The sequence below is a fragment of the Heterodontus francisci genome, unplaced genomic scaffold, assembly GCF_036365525.1.
Source record: "Heterodontus francisci isolate sHetFra1 unplaced genomic scaffold, sHetFra1.hap1 HAP1_SCAFFOLD_158, whole genome shotgun sequence".
NCBI classification, from domain to species: Eukaryota; Metazoa; Chordata; class Chondrichthyes; order Heterodontiformes; family Heterodontidae; genus Heterodontus; species Heterodontus francisci.
The window spans coordinates 1,397,077-1,410,000 of record NW_027140332.1 but is presented as its reverse complement, the minus strand read 5'-3'; the positions used below and the strand labels follow the sequence as shown (position 1 = coordinate 1,410,000).

Sequence of the window (12,924 nt, the reverse complement as noted above, 5' to 3'; positions counted from 1 at the left end):
AGGCACTGAACCAGTCAAACTCACACATACACACGCATACACTGAGACACACAGAAGAACCCAGGCGCTGTAGCACAGAACATACAAAAACAAACGCAGTACTACACAACGCAGCTCTGAGATACAGAAAAGCACACACACACACACACACAACACCGACATACGGACACCACGCTCACACATGGATCACAACCGAGGCACAGAACCACACGAATACAAAAGACACCACGGAAGGATGCAGGTATGAGGTACAGACATAGACACATAGCAGAATTCAGGCCCTGAGACACAAAACACGCAAAAACAAACACACCACAGCACAATGCTGGTCCGAGACATAGAAATACGCACAAGCACACACAGACACAGACACACACACAAGCACAAAAATTATAAACTAGGCACTGAGGAACAAACACACATACACATATACAACACACACACACAAAGCACAAACCAGTTCTTGAGACACACAAACATACAGCAACACACAGACAAGCACACACAAGCACATGCTTCATAGAGCTCAACCTAGGCCGCGGGACATAAAACACACACACACAACCCTGTCCTTGAGCCAAACACAGACACAGCCACACACAGCCACACACAAGCATACACACACACACAAACGCACACCACAGCACAATGCAAGTCTGATATATAGAAATGCACAAAGACACAAAGCACAACCTAGGCCTTGAGACACACACACACATACGCACACGCACACACAAACCCGCAGACGCACATACACGACCCAAGAACTGAGCAAGATGCATGCACACACACAATCACATAGACGGAGATTTCAGTCCAGGCACTCAGGGACACACAGATTCAAGCAGACACATTAACACACAAACACACGCATATCACACGCCAGGTACAGAGCCAGCCATGTACAAACACACACCTGAAAACAAACACACACACACACACACATACACATGTCATCGCAGGCACTGAGCCAAGCATAAACACACGCACACATACTCACATAGACACGAATACGCACACAGAAATCACACTCCAGGCACTGACCCAAACTTACACATGCACACGCATACACACGCATGCACATACACACACACACACACTCACACACAAATACAGCTCACACCACAGTTACTGAAGCAGTCAAAATTACACACAGACAAACGGACACACACACGCAGACACATACACAGACACACAGCACGACGCAGGCACTGAGGCAGAGAACGCAGAAAAACAAACACACCGGAGCACAACGCAGGTCTGAGACACGGAATTAGACGCACACACACGCAAATGGACACACACACAGCACAACAGAGGCAATGAGCAAACACATACACGCATACAAGCGCACACACACACACACACGCAGAGCACAACGCAGGTCTGAGACGCATACAAAACACAGAAACACACGCACACAAACACAGACACATAGACACATGGCACAATCGAGGTCCTGATACACAACCACACAGCACAGCAGAACGCGGGCTCTGATTGACATATGCAGCCCACATACACCTACATATACACACAGTCACACAAACGCAAACACACCACAGGAGAATGCAGGTCATGGAGTCATCGAGTCATACAGCATAGAAACAGGCCCTTAGGCCCACTGCGGGTGGCTCTGAGACACAGCACGATGCATGCCCTGAAGAAAACACATACACATCCACAAACACGGACACGCACTCGCACACACAACGCATACAAACACATACACAGATGCCCACACTCACACGCAGCAGAATCCAGGCCCTGCGACTCTCAAACACACACTCAAACACACACACATAGACACAAGGCACAATCGAGGTCCTGATACACAAAGGCACACAAGCCCTGAGTGAGAGATACACACATACAAGCAAACACAAACACAAGCACAAACACAGTACAACACAATGCAGTCTGGGACACAGAAATGCATACACGAACACAAATAGCACAACCAGGCCCGAAGGTAAACAGACACACACACACAAAGCAGACAAGCACATACACACACACACACACACACACGTATATATACGAACACAAACACACACAAGCACACAAACATTCATAAATACATGCACACACATACACGCACACGAACACACACACTTACACACACATACACATAAAAAAGCAGCACAATTCAGGCCCCTGAGATTCACAAAGACATACACACACACAAAGACATACACACACACACACACACACACACACACACACACACACGAAGACACAAAGCACAATCCAGTCCCTGAGGCACTCAAATATACAGAAACATGCAGGCATGCACACACAAACACACACGCACATAGAGCACAACCCAAGGCCTGAAACATGAAGGACACACACACACGCAGGCACACAGCACAACCCAGTACTTGAGGAAACGCAGACATAGCCACAGACTCAGACACAGACACAAACACATGCACCCACTCACATACAGACACACAAATACAAACACACGAAGTCAAACACACAAACATACACACGCAGAAACACACAGACAGGAAGACAGACAGCACAATACAAGCCGTGAGACATGAAACACACACACACACAGACACATAGCAAATCGCAGGCCCTGAAATAACCCTCCCCCCAACCCCCCCCACTCAAACACAAACGGACACACACGCACATACACAAACCTATACACACAAACAGCACAACACAGGCCCTGAGACATAAAACACACACAGAGAAACACTCACACAAACACGCACATACACTGACACACAGCACAAGCCATGCCCTGAGCAAACCCACACACTGACACACACGCACACACACACGTACGCACATACACGCACACACACACACACAGCTCAGGCCCTGAGTATCATACACTCATAGACACACTCTGATCACAGCCCAGATGAGTCACAAGCACAAACACGCAAACACACACACTCATGCACACACATTAAAACCCAGCTGCTGAGCCAGACACATAGGCTCTCACACACACGCAGACGGGACACACACGCACATACGCACTCACAAACAGATCACAGCCAGGGCACTGAACCAGACACACAGACACATATACTCTCTCTCCCTCACACACACACACAGAACACGCACATCACATCATTACCCAGGCAAAGAACCAGATACAGACACATACACACACACACACACACACACACACACACACACACGCACACACACTCTGTCTCTCACTCTCACGCTCACAGATACATTAACGATCTCTCTCTTACTCAGACGCGCACGCTGCCGCACGCACACCCACACACACACACACGCACATCAGAGCCCGGGCACTAGCCAGATACACACACACGCATACTCTTTCTCACACATAAACGATACACGCACACACACATATATGCACTAGCAAACACGCACACACACACACAGATTACAGCCCAGGCACTGAACCACACACACACACACATGCACACACATGACCAACGTAGATCACACCACAGGCACTGGGGTGACTCTGAACCAGAAATGCTGATGTCCGCATGCACACACACAGGGCACACCAAAGCCACTGAGCCAGAAACACAGATAGACATACATGTATGCACAAACACACAGACACACAGAGATCAGATCCCAGGCGCTGAGATAGAATCTCTTAATCAGTCCAACATTTAACTTTCTTTTCAAGTGCTGCCGATGCTGCAAATCGGAAATTAAAACAGAAAATGCTGGAAATAGTCACCAGGTCTGCAGCATGTGTTGTGAGAGAAACAGAGTTTAATGTTTCAGGTCGGGGAGCCTTTATCAGAACTGGGAAATGCTCGAGATTGATCAGTTTTAAAGCAGACAGGGAAAGGAGGGAGCAGGAGTATTATGCCAACATTGAGTTTACCAATTTCAATATGATACTTTTGTTATTTAATCTCTCCCGCCTTTTACCGTATCACAGACCTTTCCATTTGTTCATTCAGGTCCCAACATTTCGATATATCACTGGATACAAGAACAAATTTATAAATCTCAATAAGTCCTCAAACAAACATGTAACTTTGCTCCCAGCTTGATATTTCATTTCTCTTTTTATTTCCCTTCCTCGCAGTTAACTTGTTAACGATTGGGATCCTGTCTCAGGGAAAGTGCGGTCTCTCCAAATGTGTCACTCGCTACCTGGTGGCCATGTCAGCGGCGGATCTACTTGTCATTATCCTGGACCTTATATTGAGACACATTCCCATTGTTTATGAGGAACAGTTTCAGTTCGTGCAGTCCATCTCTGTGTGTAATATCCACGCCGTCCTGCTTTACGCAGCCACAGACTGTTCTGTCTGGTTCACCGTCACTTTCACCTTTGATCGATTTGTGGCCATTTGTTGCCAGAAACTAAAAAGTAAATATTGCAGTGAGAAAACGTCATCTGTGGTTCTGGCAACAGTGACTGTGCTGAGCTGCTTCAAGAACATCTTCTGGTATTTTATGTTGTCAGGTCGATATTGGCTGATGAACGAACCGTGGTTTTGTTATTTAACAGCTGGTGTTCGGAATTCTCGTATCTGGGTAACAATAGAGTTCCTCCACAACATTCTAACCCCTGGGATCCCATTTATGGTGATTCTGTTGCTCAACGCTCTTACCGTCAGGCACATTTTAGTGAGCAGCAGAGGACGCAGGAGACTCCGAGCTCACAGAAGAGGGGAAAGTCGCAGAGACACAGAGATGGAGAGTCGAAGGAAATCCATCATTTTACTGTTAGTTATCTCGGGGAATTTCATCCTGTTGTGGGCAGTGCTTATGGTGTATTCGATATGGGCACGGATGTATGATTTGGGGTATGAGCCTTTTTATCTGCCGTGGCTTCTGCTGGAATTGGGATTCATGCTGCAGCTCCTGAGTTGCTGCACAAACACTGCAATTTATGCTGTGACCCAGACGCAGTTCAGGGAGCAGTTGAAGAATGCGCTGAAATATCCCTTTACTACGATTGTGAAATTCATTCAGTGATGAGGGGAATTGAATCACTGACTATTTCCAGCAGCTGATGGGGCGGAACCTCTCACTGTGGAGACAGAGAGGGGGCGGGGCCTGTCAACATGGAGACAGAGCGGGGTCGGGGCCTGTCACTCTGTTGACTGAGCGGGAGCGGGGCCTATTTCCAATGGTAACGGGAAGTGAGGGCGGGGACTGTTTCCGAGGGTGACGGAAGAGCAAGGGCGGGGCTTTTTTCCCAGGGTGACGGAGGAGAGGGGGCGGGGCCTGTTTCCAAATATGACGGTCGAGTGAGGGCGGTCCTGCTACCCAGGATGACGGGGAGAGCGGGCGGGGCCTGTTGCCCATGCTGACGGAGGTGCCGGGCGGGGCCTGTTTCCCAGGGTGAGGGATGAGTGGGGGCGGAGCCTGTTTCCCAGGCAGACGGAGGCGATGAGGCGGTGCCTTTTCCCAGGGTGACGGAGGTGAGGGGGGCATGTTTGTTTACACGATGATTGAGGCGTGGAGCGGGCCTATTTCCATGGTGACGATGAAGTGGGTGCGGTGATCTGTTTCGAGGGTGAAGGAGGAGTGGGGACGGTGTCTGTTTCCCACGGTGACGGAGAAGTGGGGGCGGGGTCTGTTTCACGTGGTGACGGGGGAGTGGGTGAGGGGTCTGTTTCCATGGTTGACGGACGAGTGGGGGCGGCATCTGTTTCCCGTGTTGACGGGTGACTGAGGGCGCAACCTGTCTCCCATGGTGACGGAAGAGTGGGGTCGGCGTCTGTTTCCCATGTTGACAGGAGAGTGGGGGCGTTTCTGATTCGAGGCGTGAGGGAGTGTGGGGGCGGGGTATGTTTCCAGTTTGACGAGTTGTTGGGCGGGCCTGTTTTCAGGGTGACGCGGAAGGGGGGCGGGTTCAGTTTCCCGGGTGGTGGGGACAGGGGGCATGTTCTGTTTCCCAGGGTGAATGAGGGCGTGGTCTCTTTCCCAGGGTGATGGACTGGAGCACTCTGTTTCCCAGGGTCACAGAATGGGGGACGGGTCTGTTTCCCGTGAGGGCGGTGTCTTTCTCCCAGGGTAACGGGCGAGGGGGCGGGGCCCGTTTCCCAGCGTGACAGAGAGTGGGGGCGGGGCTTGTTTCCCATACTGACGGTGCAGTGGGGGCAGGATCTGCTGCCCATGGTTACTGGGAGTGGGGACGGGGTCTGGGGAAAGTTCAGAGGAATGGAACTAATTGGCAGCTCTTTCAAAGCAAATCAAGACCATATAAGGCTGCTGTTTATTGACAAGAGGCAGTCTGATGTTCAACTCTTCAATAATAAAGGACGAGCCCAAATCTGGAACTCCTTGAATTCTTTATAAATATTTCTAAAATGCTGACAGATTATTTCCTTCTTTTTAAATTCACTTCCATGTGTATGGTGAGCAGGCAGCGCTGAACACAGTGGGAGCAGCAAATTAAGTTCAGAGTGGGCATGATGGCGCTACACTTACCCTGTGTTTTCCAACAAACAGGTTAACAAAGCCATGAAAAGCAAGCCAAGCACTGAAGTTCATTTCCAGATGAATAGAATTGACAAACAGAGAAGTTATGCTAGACGTACATTGAACCTTGGTTAGAGCACTCTTGGAACAATGTGGACATTTCTGTTTACGGTGTTATACAAAAGGATATAGTGACAGATGTGATATAGATTCACAAGGATGATGTCAAAATAAAGAGATATACTGATTAGGAAGTACTGAGGGAAGAGCCAGTTCCAGATTTCTACTGCCCTTTCTTTGAAGAATTGCTGCAAAATTTCACTCTTCTTTGGCCCAGCTCCAATATACGATGATGTCACTTTCTCCAGATCCCTCACAATTGGAAAGAGTTTCTCTGTATCTACACGATCGACACATTAAATGCATTTAATCAGTTCTTCTTAATCCAGGACACCAGTATAAATTTACCTTTGCTTTACAGAAAAAAGCAGTGCACCTGGAATTGTTTATCATAGGGATTACACAAATTCCTCTCCCAAAGCGAAGGGGAGCCGTCAAGGACCCTTGAACTTTGACCAGACAATCTGCCATTGTCTATAAAAGCCAGGCTCTGGCAACAAATGCAGCGTCTAGCCAGGACCTCCGACCCACCGGCAGATGAAATGACTTCTACCGCTGGGTGCACTGGCTCGCTCGCCAGAGCTGAGGACCCTCCCTCCTCCCCAGATGTTACCAAATTTAGGAAGACCAACCCTCTCCTTCGTAATTTGGGAGCGAGGGATCTTGCTCAAGACATGAGGCTCTGACGGTGCTGGTGGTGGGGGAGCCGATGGATCTGCACCAGGAAAGAGACCATGTTCTTCAAGGCCCTCATCAGAGGAGGAGTGCCTCGTTATCTTAATCAGGGAGTTGTGCAGAGGCTCAGAGACTGCTCTCTGAGTAAAGGTCTCCGTTTGAATGCCCACACCCACCCCACCCTGCCCAGATTCCAAGGGCCTGTGCTCAGACGCCTGGCGCGTGGACTCCCCTGTATCGGGCACAGGGCTAGGTTCAGGCTCAGGTGGTTTTACTGTGACCAAAGAGAGCGCGTTTGAGTGTTTCAACTTACGAAATACATGGCCTCCAGAACCGTCTGAGCGGTGGTAATTGCAGTTATAGAGGGACGAGGGCGAGGTGCAGTGGCGCCAACCTGGGCCACTGAGGTGGGGTTGATGGCACTGTGGTTGGTGCAGCTCTTAAGAATGTGCCCAATCCCCTTTCAGGCGTCGCACTGCACCCTGTCCGAGGTCCAGCAAAGATGGTAGGTTGCCGACTGGACATCAAAGAGATCTTCCGAGACCATCTTCCACCCCAACTGCATGAATTACTGGTGGTGGAAGGAATAGACATGTCGGAGGCTGCTTTCCCAAAGATCGAGCGGGGCTGGAGTGATTCCAGTCCTCACCTACCCAGAGTGATGCAGGTGTAGGGTGGTGGTATCAGTAGGAGATCACCATGAGTAAAGGGCAGGACATTCGATAGAATTACCCTCTGCTCAGTGACCCCCAGAGGTCCACTGGCAGGAATGCTCCACGCACGGTGAGCTCAGTCTTTGCGGAAAAAAATTCACTGCCTTCCAATACCTCTTAGAGGCTGGAACAATGGCGAAGGGGCTCAAACCTTGGTCATTGCCTTTACGCAGACTTCTATGGACAAGTTGGGGTGGGGTTAGCTGTTCACCCCATGGCTGGAACTAAGCAGTTTAAAAGTCGACAGAGTCATCTGGGCAACAACAGAAGCTGCAGCCACATAAATGTTCGAGGGCCCCACCACCAGTGATGGTGGGATCCCCATGGGTTCAAGAGCTAAACCTCATGCCAATTGCAGATTTTTAAAAATAGACTATAAGAAAATAAATATTTAAATATGCCTAGTTACGGGAGAGGTAGATGGTATAATGAAAAAGGCAAAGACAGGTTGTGAGTGCTGACTTGCTTTTCGGAGGTGATGCACACAGCTCACTTAAAACAATCTTTGCCAGCTCTCCTGATCCTGTGGTCTTCTGTTTGGGGGAGGCGCCTTCACTTGGATCAGCTGAAAGCTGCGAGACACTAGTTGTTTCCTTCTGTCTCTTTATCCAGGTACCTTCAGCTGACCCAAGCTGGTCAATTAGGTTGGAGAGGGAACGTTATTGTGTGCTTATTGCAGCAGCAAAAGTCCCTGCAGAATTGGATGCCCCATCCCTTGTTGGTCCGGCCACGTGTTCCTCCCTCAGCAGTCTGAAGCAAAGAATACCTCCGGTGTTCAGCAACCACCTCCAAACAAGGCCCTGTTTCAAAAGGTTTTTTTCTTCGCTGTGAAGGTTGTTGTTATTGAAATCCTCCTTCTATTTAGTTGTAATTCTTCTCCCTCTGCTCATTGTAACTCCTCTCTCCACGTCTGCAAGCTCCAGCTGCCACCAACACTGTTGACTGATACTCGTGGTTGTAATCAGCACTCAGTATCTCCAATCAGGCAGCATCCAACCCCGTTTTTTTTCCGTTTTTCTTCTTTTTTTAACCCCGTGCTGCACCTGTCGTGGGAGTGTTTGATGGAACAGTGTAGAGGAAGCTTTGCTCGATGTCTAACCGTGTGCTGCACCTTCCCTGGCAGTGATTGTTGGGAACAGTGTCGAGGGAATTTCACTCTGTACCCAGCCCTGTACTACATCTGCCCTGTGGGTGTTTGATAGGACTATTCATAGTGAGCTTTATTCTTTATCTAACCCGCTTTTTCTTTTTACCCTGTGGCTAACCCATACTATAGCTGCCATGGAGGTGTTTTATGGGGCCAATGTGAAGGAAGATTTAGTCTGTATCTGACCCTTTTTTTCTGGGTGTGTTTCTTGGGACAGTGTAGTGAGAGATTTATGCTGTATCTAAACCGTGTTGTATCAGTCCTGGGAACAGATTAAACTAAGATGATTGTTATTCTCCTTGTGTAACACTCCTGGACATTAAACTCCGTGACAGTGTTTGTGTTGGTCAGCCGTGTTATCATAGACCACTTTCTGTTTCTGTCTGTCTTTTGTGTCTTGTTTCCATGGGTATTTCCTTCATGTGTCATTGCTTACTGTTCCCATGAATGAAGGAAGCAGACACTGCCAGTTGCCATCATGATCTCCCTTAACTCGCCTTATGCACTGATTGCATCCCATTCCCCGGCCAGTGTCTGAGACTTAAGCAGCCTGCACACAAGGTAGGCTTCCTAGTGAGCTGTGAGCTCAGCTTCCAATACCATCACCCAGATCGCCTACTCCATATCGCCCATCTCAGTCTCTGCCTCAGCTCCTCTGCTGCTAAATCTCTCATTCATTCCTTTGTTAGCTCAACAGTAGACTATTCCAACTTACTTATCTCCTGCCTCCCACCTTGTCCACTCCATAATCTTCAGCTTATCTAAAGCTCTGCTCGTGTGGTAATTCGCATTTAGTCTCATTCACCAATCATCCCAGCTCCTGCTGAGCTATATTGACTTCAGGTCCAGTAATGCATCAGTTTTAGAATTCTAATTCTCGTGTTCAACTCATTACAAAGTTTCCAGCAATGGAAATGCGACCTCAAAATGGCGATTGCCAACTTGTTTTTGTTTAGAATTTTACCTTAAGTACTGTTCTCTCTCTCCTCCTGCCTTGCTCCTCTCTCCCTCTCCACTCCCGCCCTGTTCCTCTCTCTCTGATCGCCATGTTCCTTTCTCTCTCTCCACTCCCACAGAGCTCCTCTCTCCCTCTCTCTCTCTCCACTCCCACCGTGCCCCTCTCTTTCTCCACTCCCGCCGTGCTCCTCTCTCTGTCTCTACTCCCGCTGTTCAGCTCACACTCTATGTCTCCCGCCGTGCTCCTCTCTCTCCAGTCCCGCCGTACTCCTCTATCTCTCCGCTCCCGCTGTGCACCCGTGTCTCTCTCCAACGCTGCCGTGCTCCTCCCTCGCTCTCCGAACCTGCCATACTCCTTTCTATCTCACCGCTCCTGACGTGCTTCTCTCACTCACTCCAATCCCGCCATGCTGCTCTCCCTCTGCTGCTGCCGTGCTCCTCTCTCTCCGTCTCGACTCCCACCCGTTTTTTTTATTCATTCAGTGGTTGTGGGCGTCGCTGGCCAGGCCAGCATTTATTGCCCATCCCTAATTACCCTTCAGAAGGTGGTGGTGAGATGCCTTCTTCAACCGTTGCAGTCCATGTGGGGTAGGTACACCCACAGTACTGTTATCAGGGGAGTTCCAGGATTTTGACCCAGCGACAGTGAAGGAACGGCGATATAGTTCCAAGCCAAGATGGTGTGTGACTTGGAGGGGAATTTGCACGTGGTGTTTTCCCATGTATGCGCTGCCCTTGTCCTTCCAGTTGGTAGAGATTGCGGGTTTGGAAGGTGCTATCTAAGGAGCCTTGGTGCATTGCTGCAGTGCATCTTGTAGATGGTACACACTGCTGCCACTGTGCGTCGGTGGTGAGGGAGTGAATGTTTGTAGGTGGGGTGCCAATCAAGCGGGCTGCTTTGTCCTGGATGGTGTCGAGCTTCTTGAGTGTTGTTGGAGCTGCACCCATCCAGGCAAGTGGAGAATATTCCATCACACCCCTGACTTGTGGCTTGCAGATGGTGGACAGGCTTTGGGGAGTAAGGAGGCGAGTTACTCGCCTCAGGATTCCTAGCCTCTGATCTGCTCTTGTAGCCACGGTATTTATATAGCTACTCCAGTTCAGTTTCTGGTCAATGGTAGCCCTTTGGCTGTTGATAGTGGGAGATTCAGCGATGGTAATGCCATTGAATGTCAAGCGGAGGTGGTTAGATTCTCTCTTGTTGGAGATGGTCATTGCCTGGCACTTGTGTGGTGCAAATGTTACTTGCCTGTTCTCAGCCAAAGCCTGGATATTGTCCAGGTCTTGCTGCATTTTTCGCCTCTGTTTCCGCTCGCTATGCTCCTCTCATTGTTTCTCCTGTCCCACCATGCTCCCCTCTCTGTCACTGCTCCTGCCGTGCTCTACTCTCTCTCTCTGCTCCTGCATGCTACTTTATCTCCCTCTGCTCCCTCCGTGCACGTCTCTCTTTCTCCACTCCCGCCGTGCTCCTCTCTCTCTCTGTTTGTTCCCGCCGTGCTCCTCTCCCTCTCTCTCTCCATTCCCACCGTGCGTCTCTCTCTCTCTCTGTCCGCTCCAGCTGTGCTTCTCCATCCCTCTAGCCTCTACCATGCTCCTCTCTCTCTCTCTCCACTCCAGCCGTCCTGCCCTCTCGCTCAACTCTCGCCATGCTCCTCTCTCTTTCTGACTTCCCACCGTGCTCTTCTTCCTCTCTGCACTCACGCCGTGCTCCTCTCTCTCTCTCCGCTACCACCGTACTCCTCTCTCTCTCCCTGCCCGCCGTGCTTCTCTGTCTCTTTCCGTTCCCGCCGTGCTCTGCTCTCTCTCTTTCCGGTCCTGCGGTGCTCCTTTCTTTCTCTCCCTTCCCGCCGTGCTCCTGTCTCAATCTCCACTCCCGCCGTGAGGTAGTGAGGGTGTTCTGCATTGTCGGAGGTAAAGCACTGCAAGAGAACCTCATTGCCAGATGTGCAGTGCTGAGTGAGTGCTGTACCGTCAGCGCGGCAGTCCTGTGGAAGTGCTTCACGTTCGGAGGCACAACACTGAAGGGGAGCTGCACTGCCATAAGCGTAGTGCTAACTGAATGCGGTACTGTTGGAGAGGCAGTCCTGAGGAAGTGCTACACTGTCGGAGGCACAGCACTGATGAAACGCTGCACAGGCAGCGTGTCAGTGCTGAGGGATGGCTGCACTCTCAGAGGGACAGTTTTGAAGGAGTGCTGGACTGTCACAGATGCTCTTTTTCAGATGAAACATTAAATCAAGGCCCCCTCTTCCCTTTCAGATGGCGGTAAAGGATCTCATGGCTTTCTTTTGAAGAAAAGAAGAGCACTAATTTCCGATCACTTGGGCAATAGTTACTCCTCTATACGTCACTGAAAGATGATGATGTCTTCAGAATTACATTGCTCTTTATGAGCTCTTGTTTTACTGAGATTGACTTCAGTCTTTTTCCACATTGCAGCAGAGACTCCACTTGAAAAGCAGTTAATTGGCTCAAAAACACTTTGGGGCGTCCAGTGATTGGGAAAGAACAATGTTGATGCTAGTCTTTTCTTCTTTCCTTTTTTTCATATCACTTTTGATGCCTGCAGAAAATGACACTCAAACTGGCCATAGCAAATTTCAAGAAAACTAGCCACAATAATTGCCTCTTAAAATAGCCTCAGTGCATATCACTGAGCATCGTCAGAGCAAATATCTCTCAAGCTCATCAACATGAATATCACTTAAAATGGCTACGGCAAATATCATTTATAAAAGCCTCAGCACACATCATTGAAATGGCCACACTGCATAGCGCTAAAATGACTACAACCAATATTACTTAAAATCGCCACGGAAAGTATCATTTCTAATAGCTTCAGCATACATCATTTCAATGGTCACAGTGCATGGTGCTCAAAATAGAAACAACAAATATTAT

The 12,924-nt window shown here is 49.4% G+C and overlaps 1 protein-coding gene across 1 annotated transcript; it reads left to right on the top strand.

Moving 5' to 3' along the window:
• Nucleotides 1-4,065: 4,065 nt before the first annotated feature.
• On the top strand, nucleotides 4,066-4,959 carry LOC137359287 (probable G-protein coupled receptor 139). Its single transcript, XM_068025325.1, has one exon. The coding sequence runs from the start codon at nucleotides 4,138-4,140 to the stop codon at nucleotides 4,957-4,959; it is 822 nt and encodes a 273-aa protein (XP_067881426.1). The 5' UTR covers nucleotides 4,066-4,137.
• Nucleotides 4,960-12,924: the final 7,965 nt, after the last annotated feature.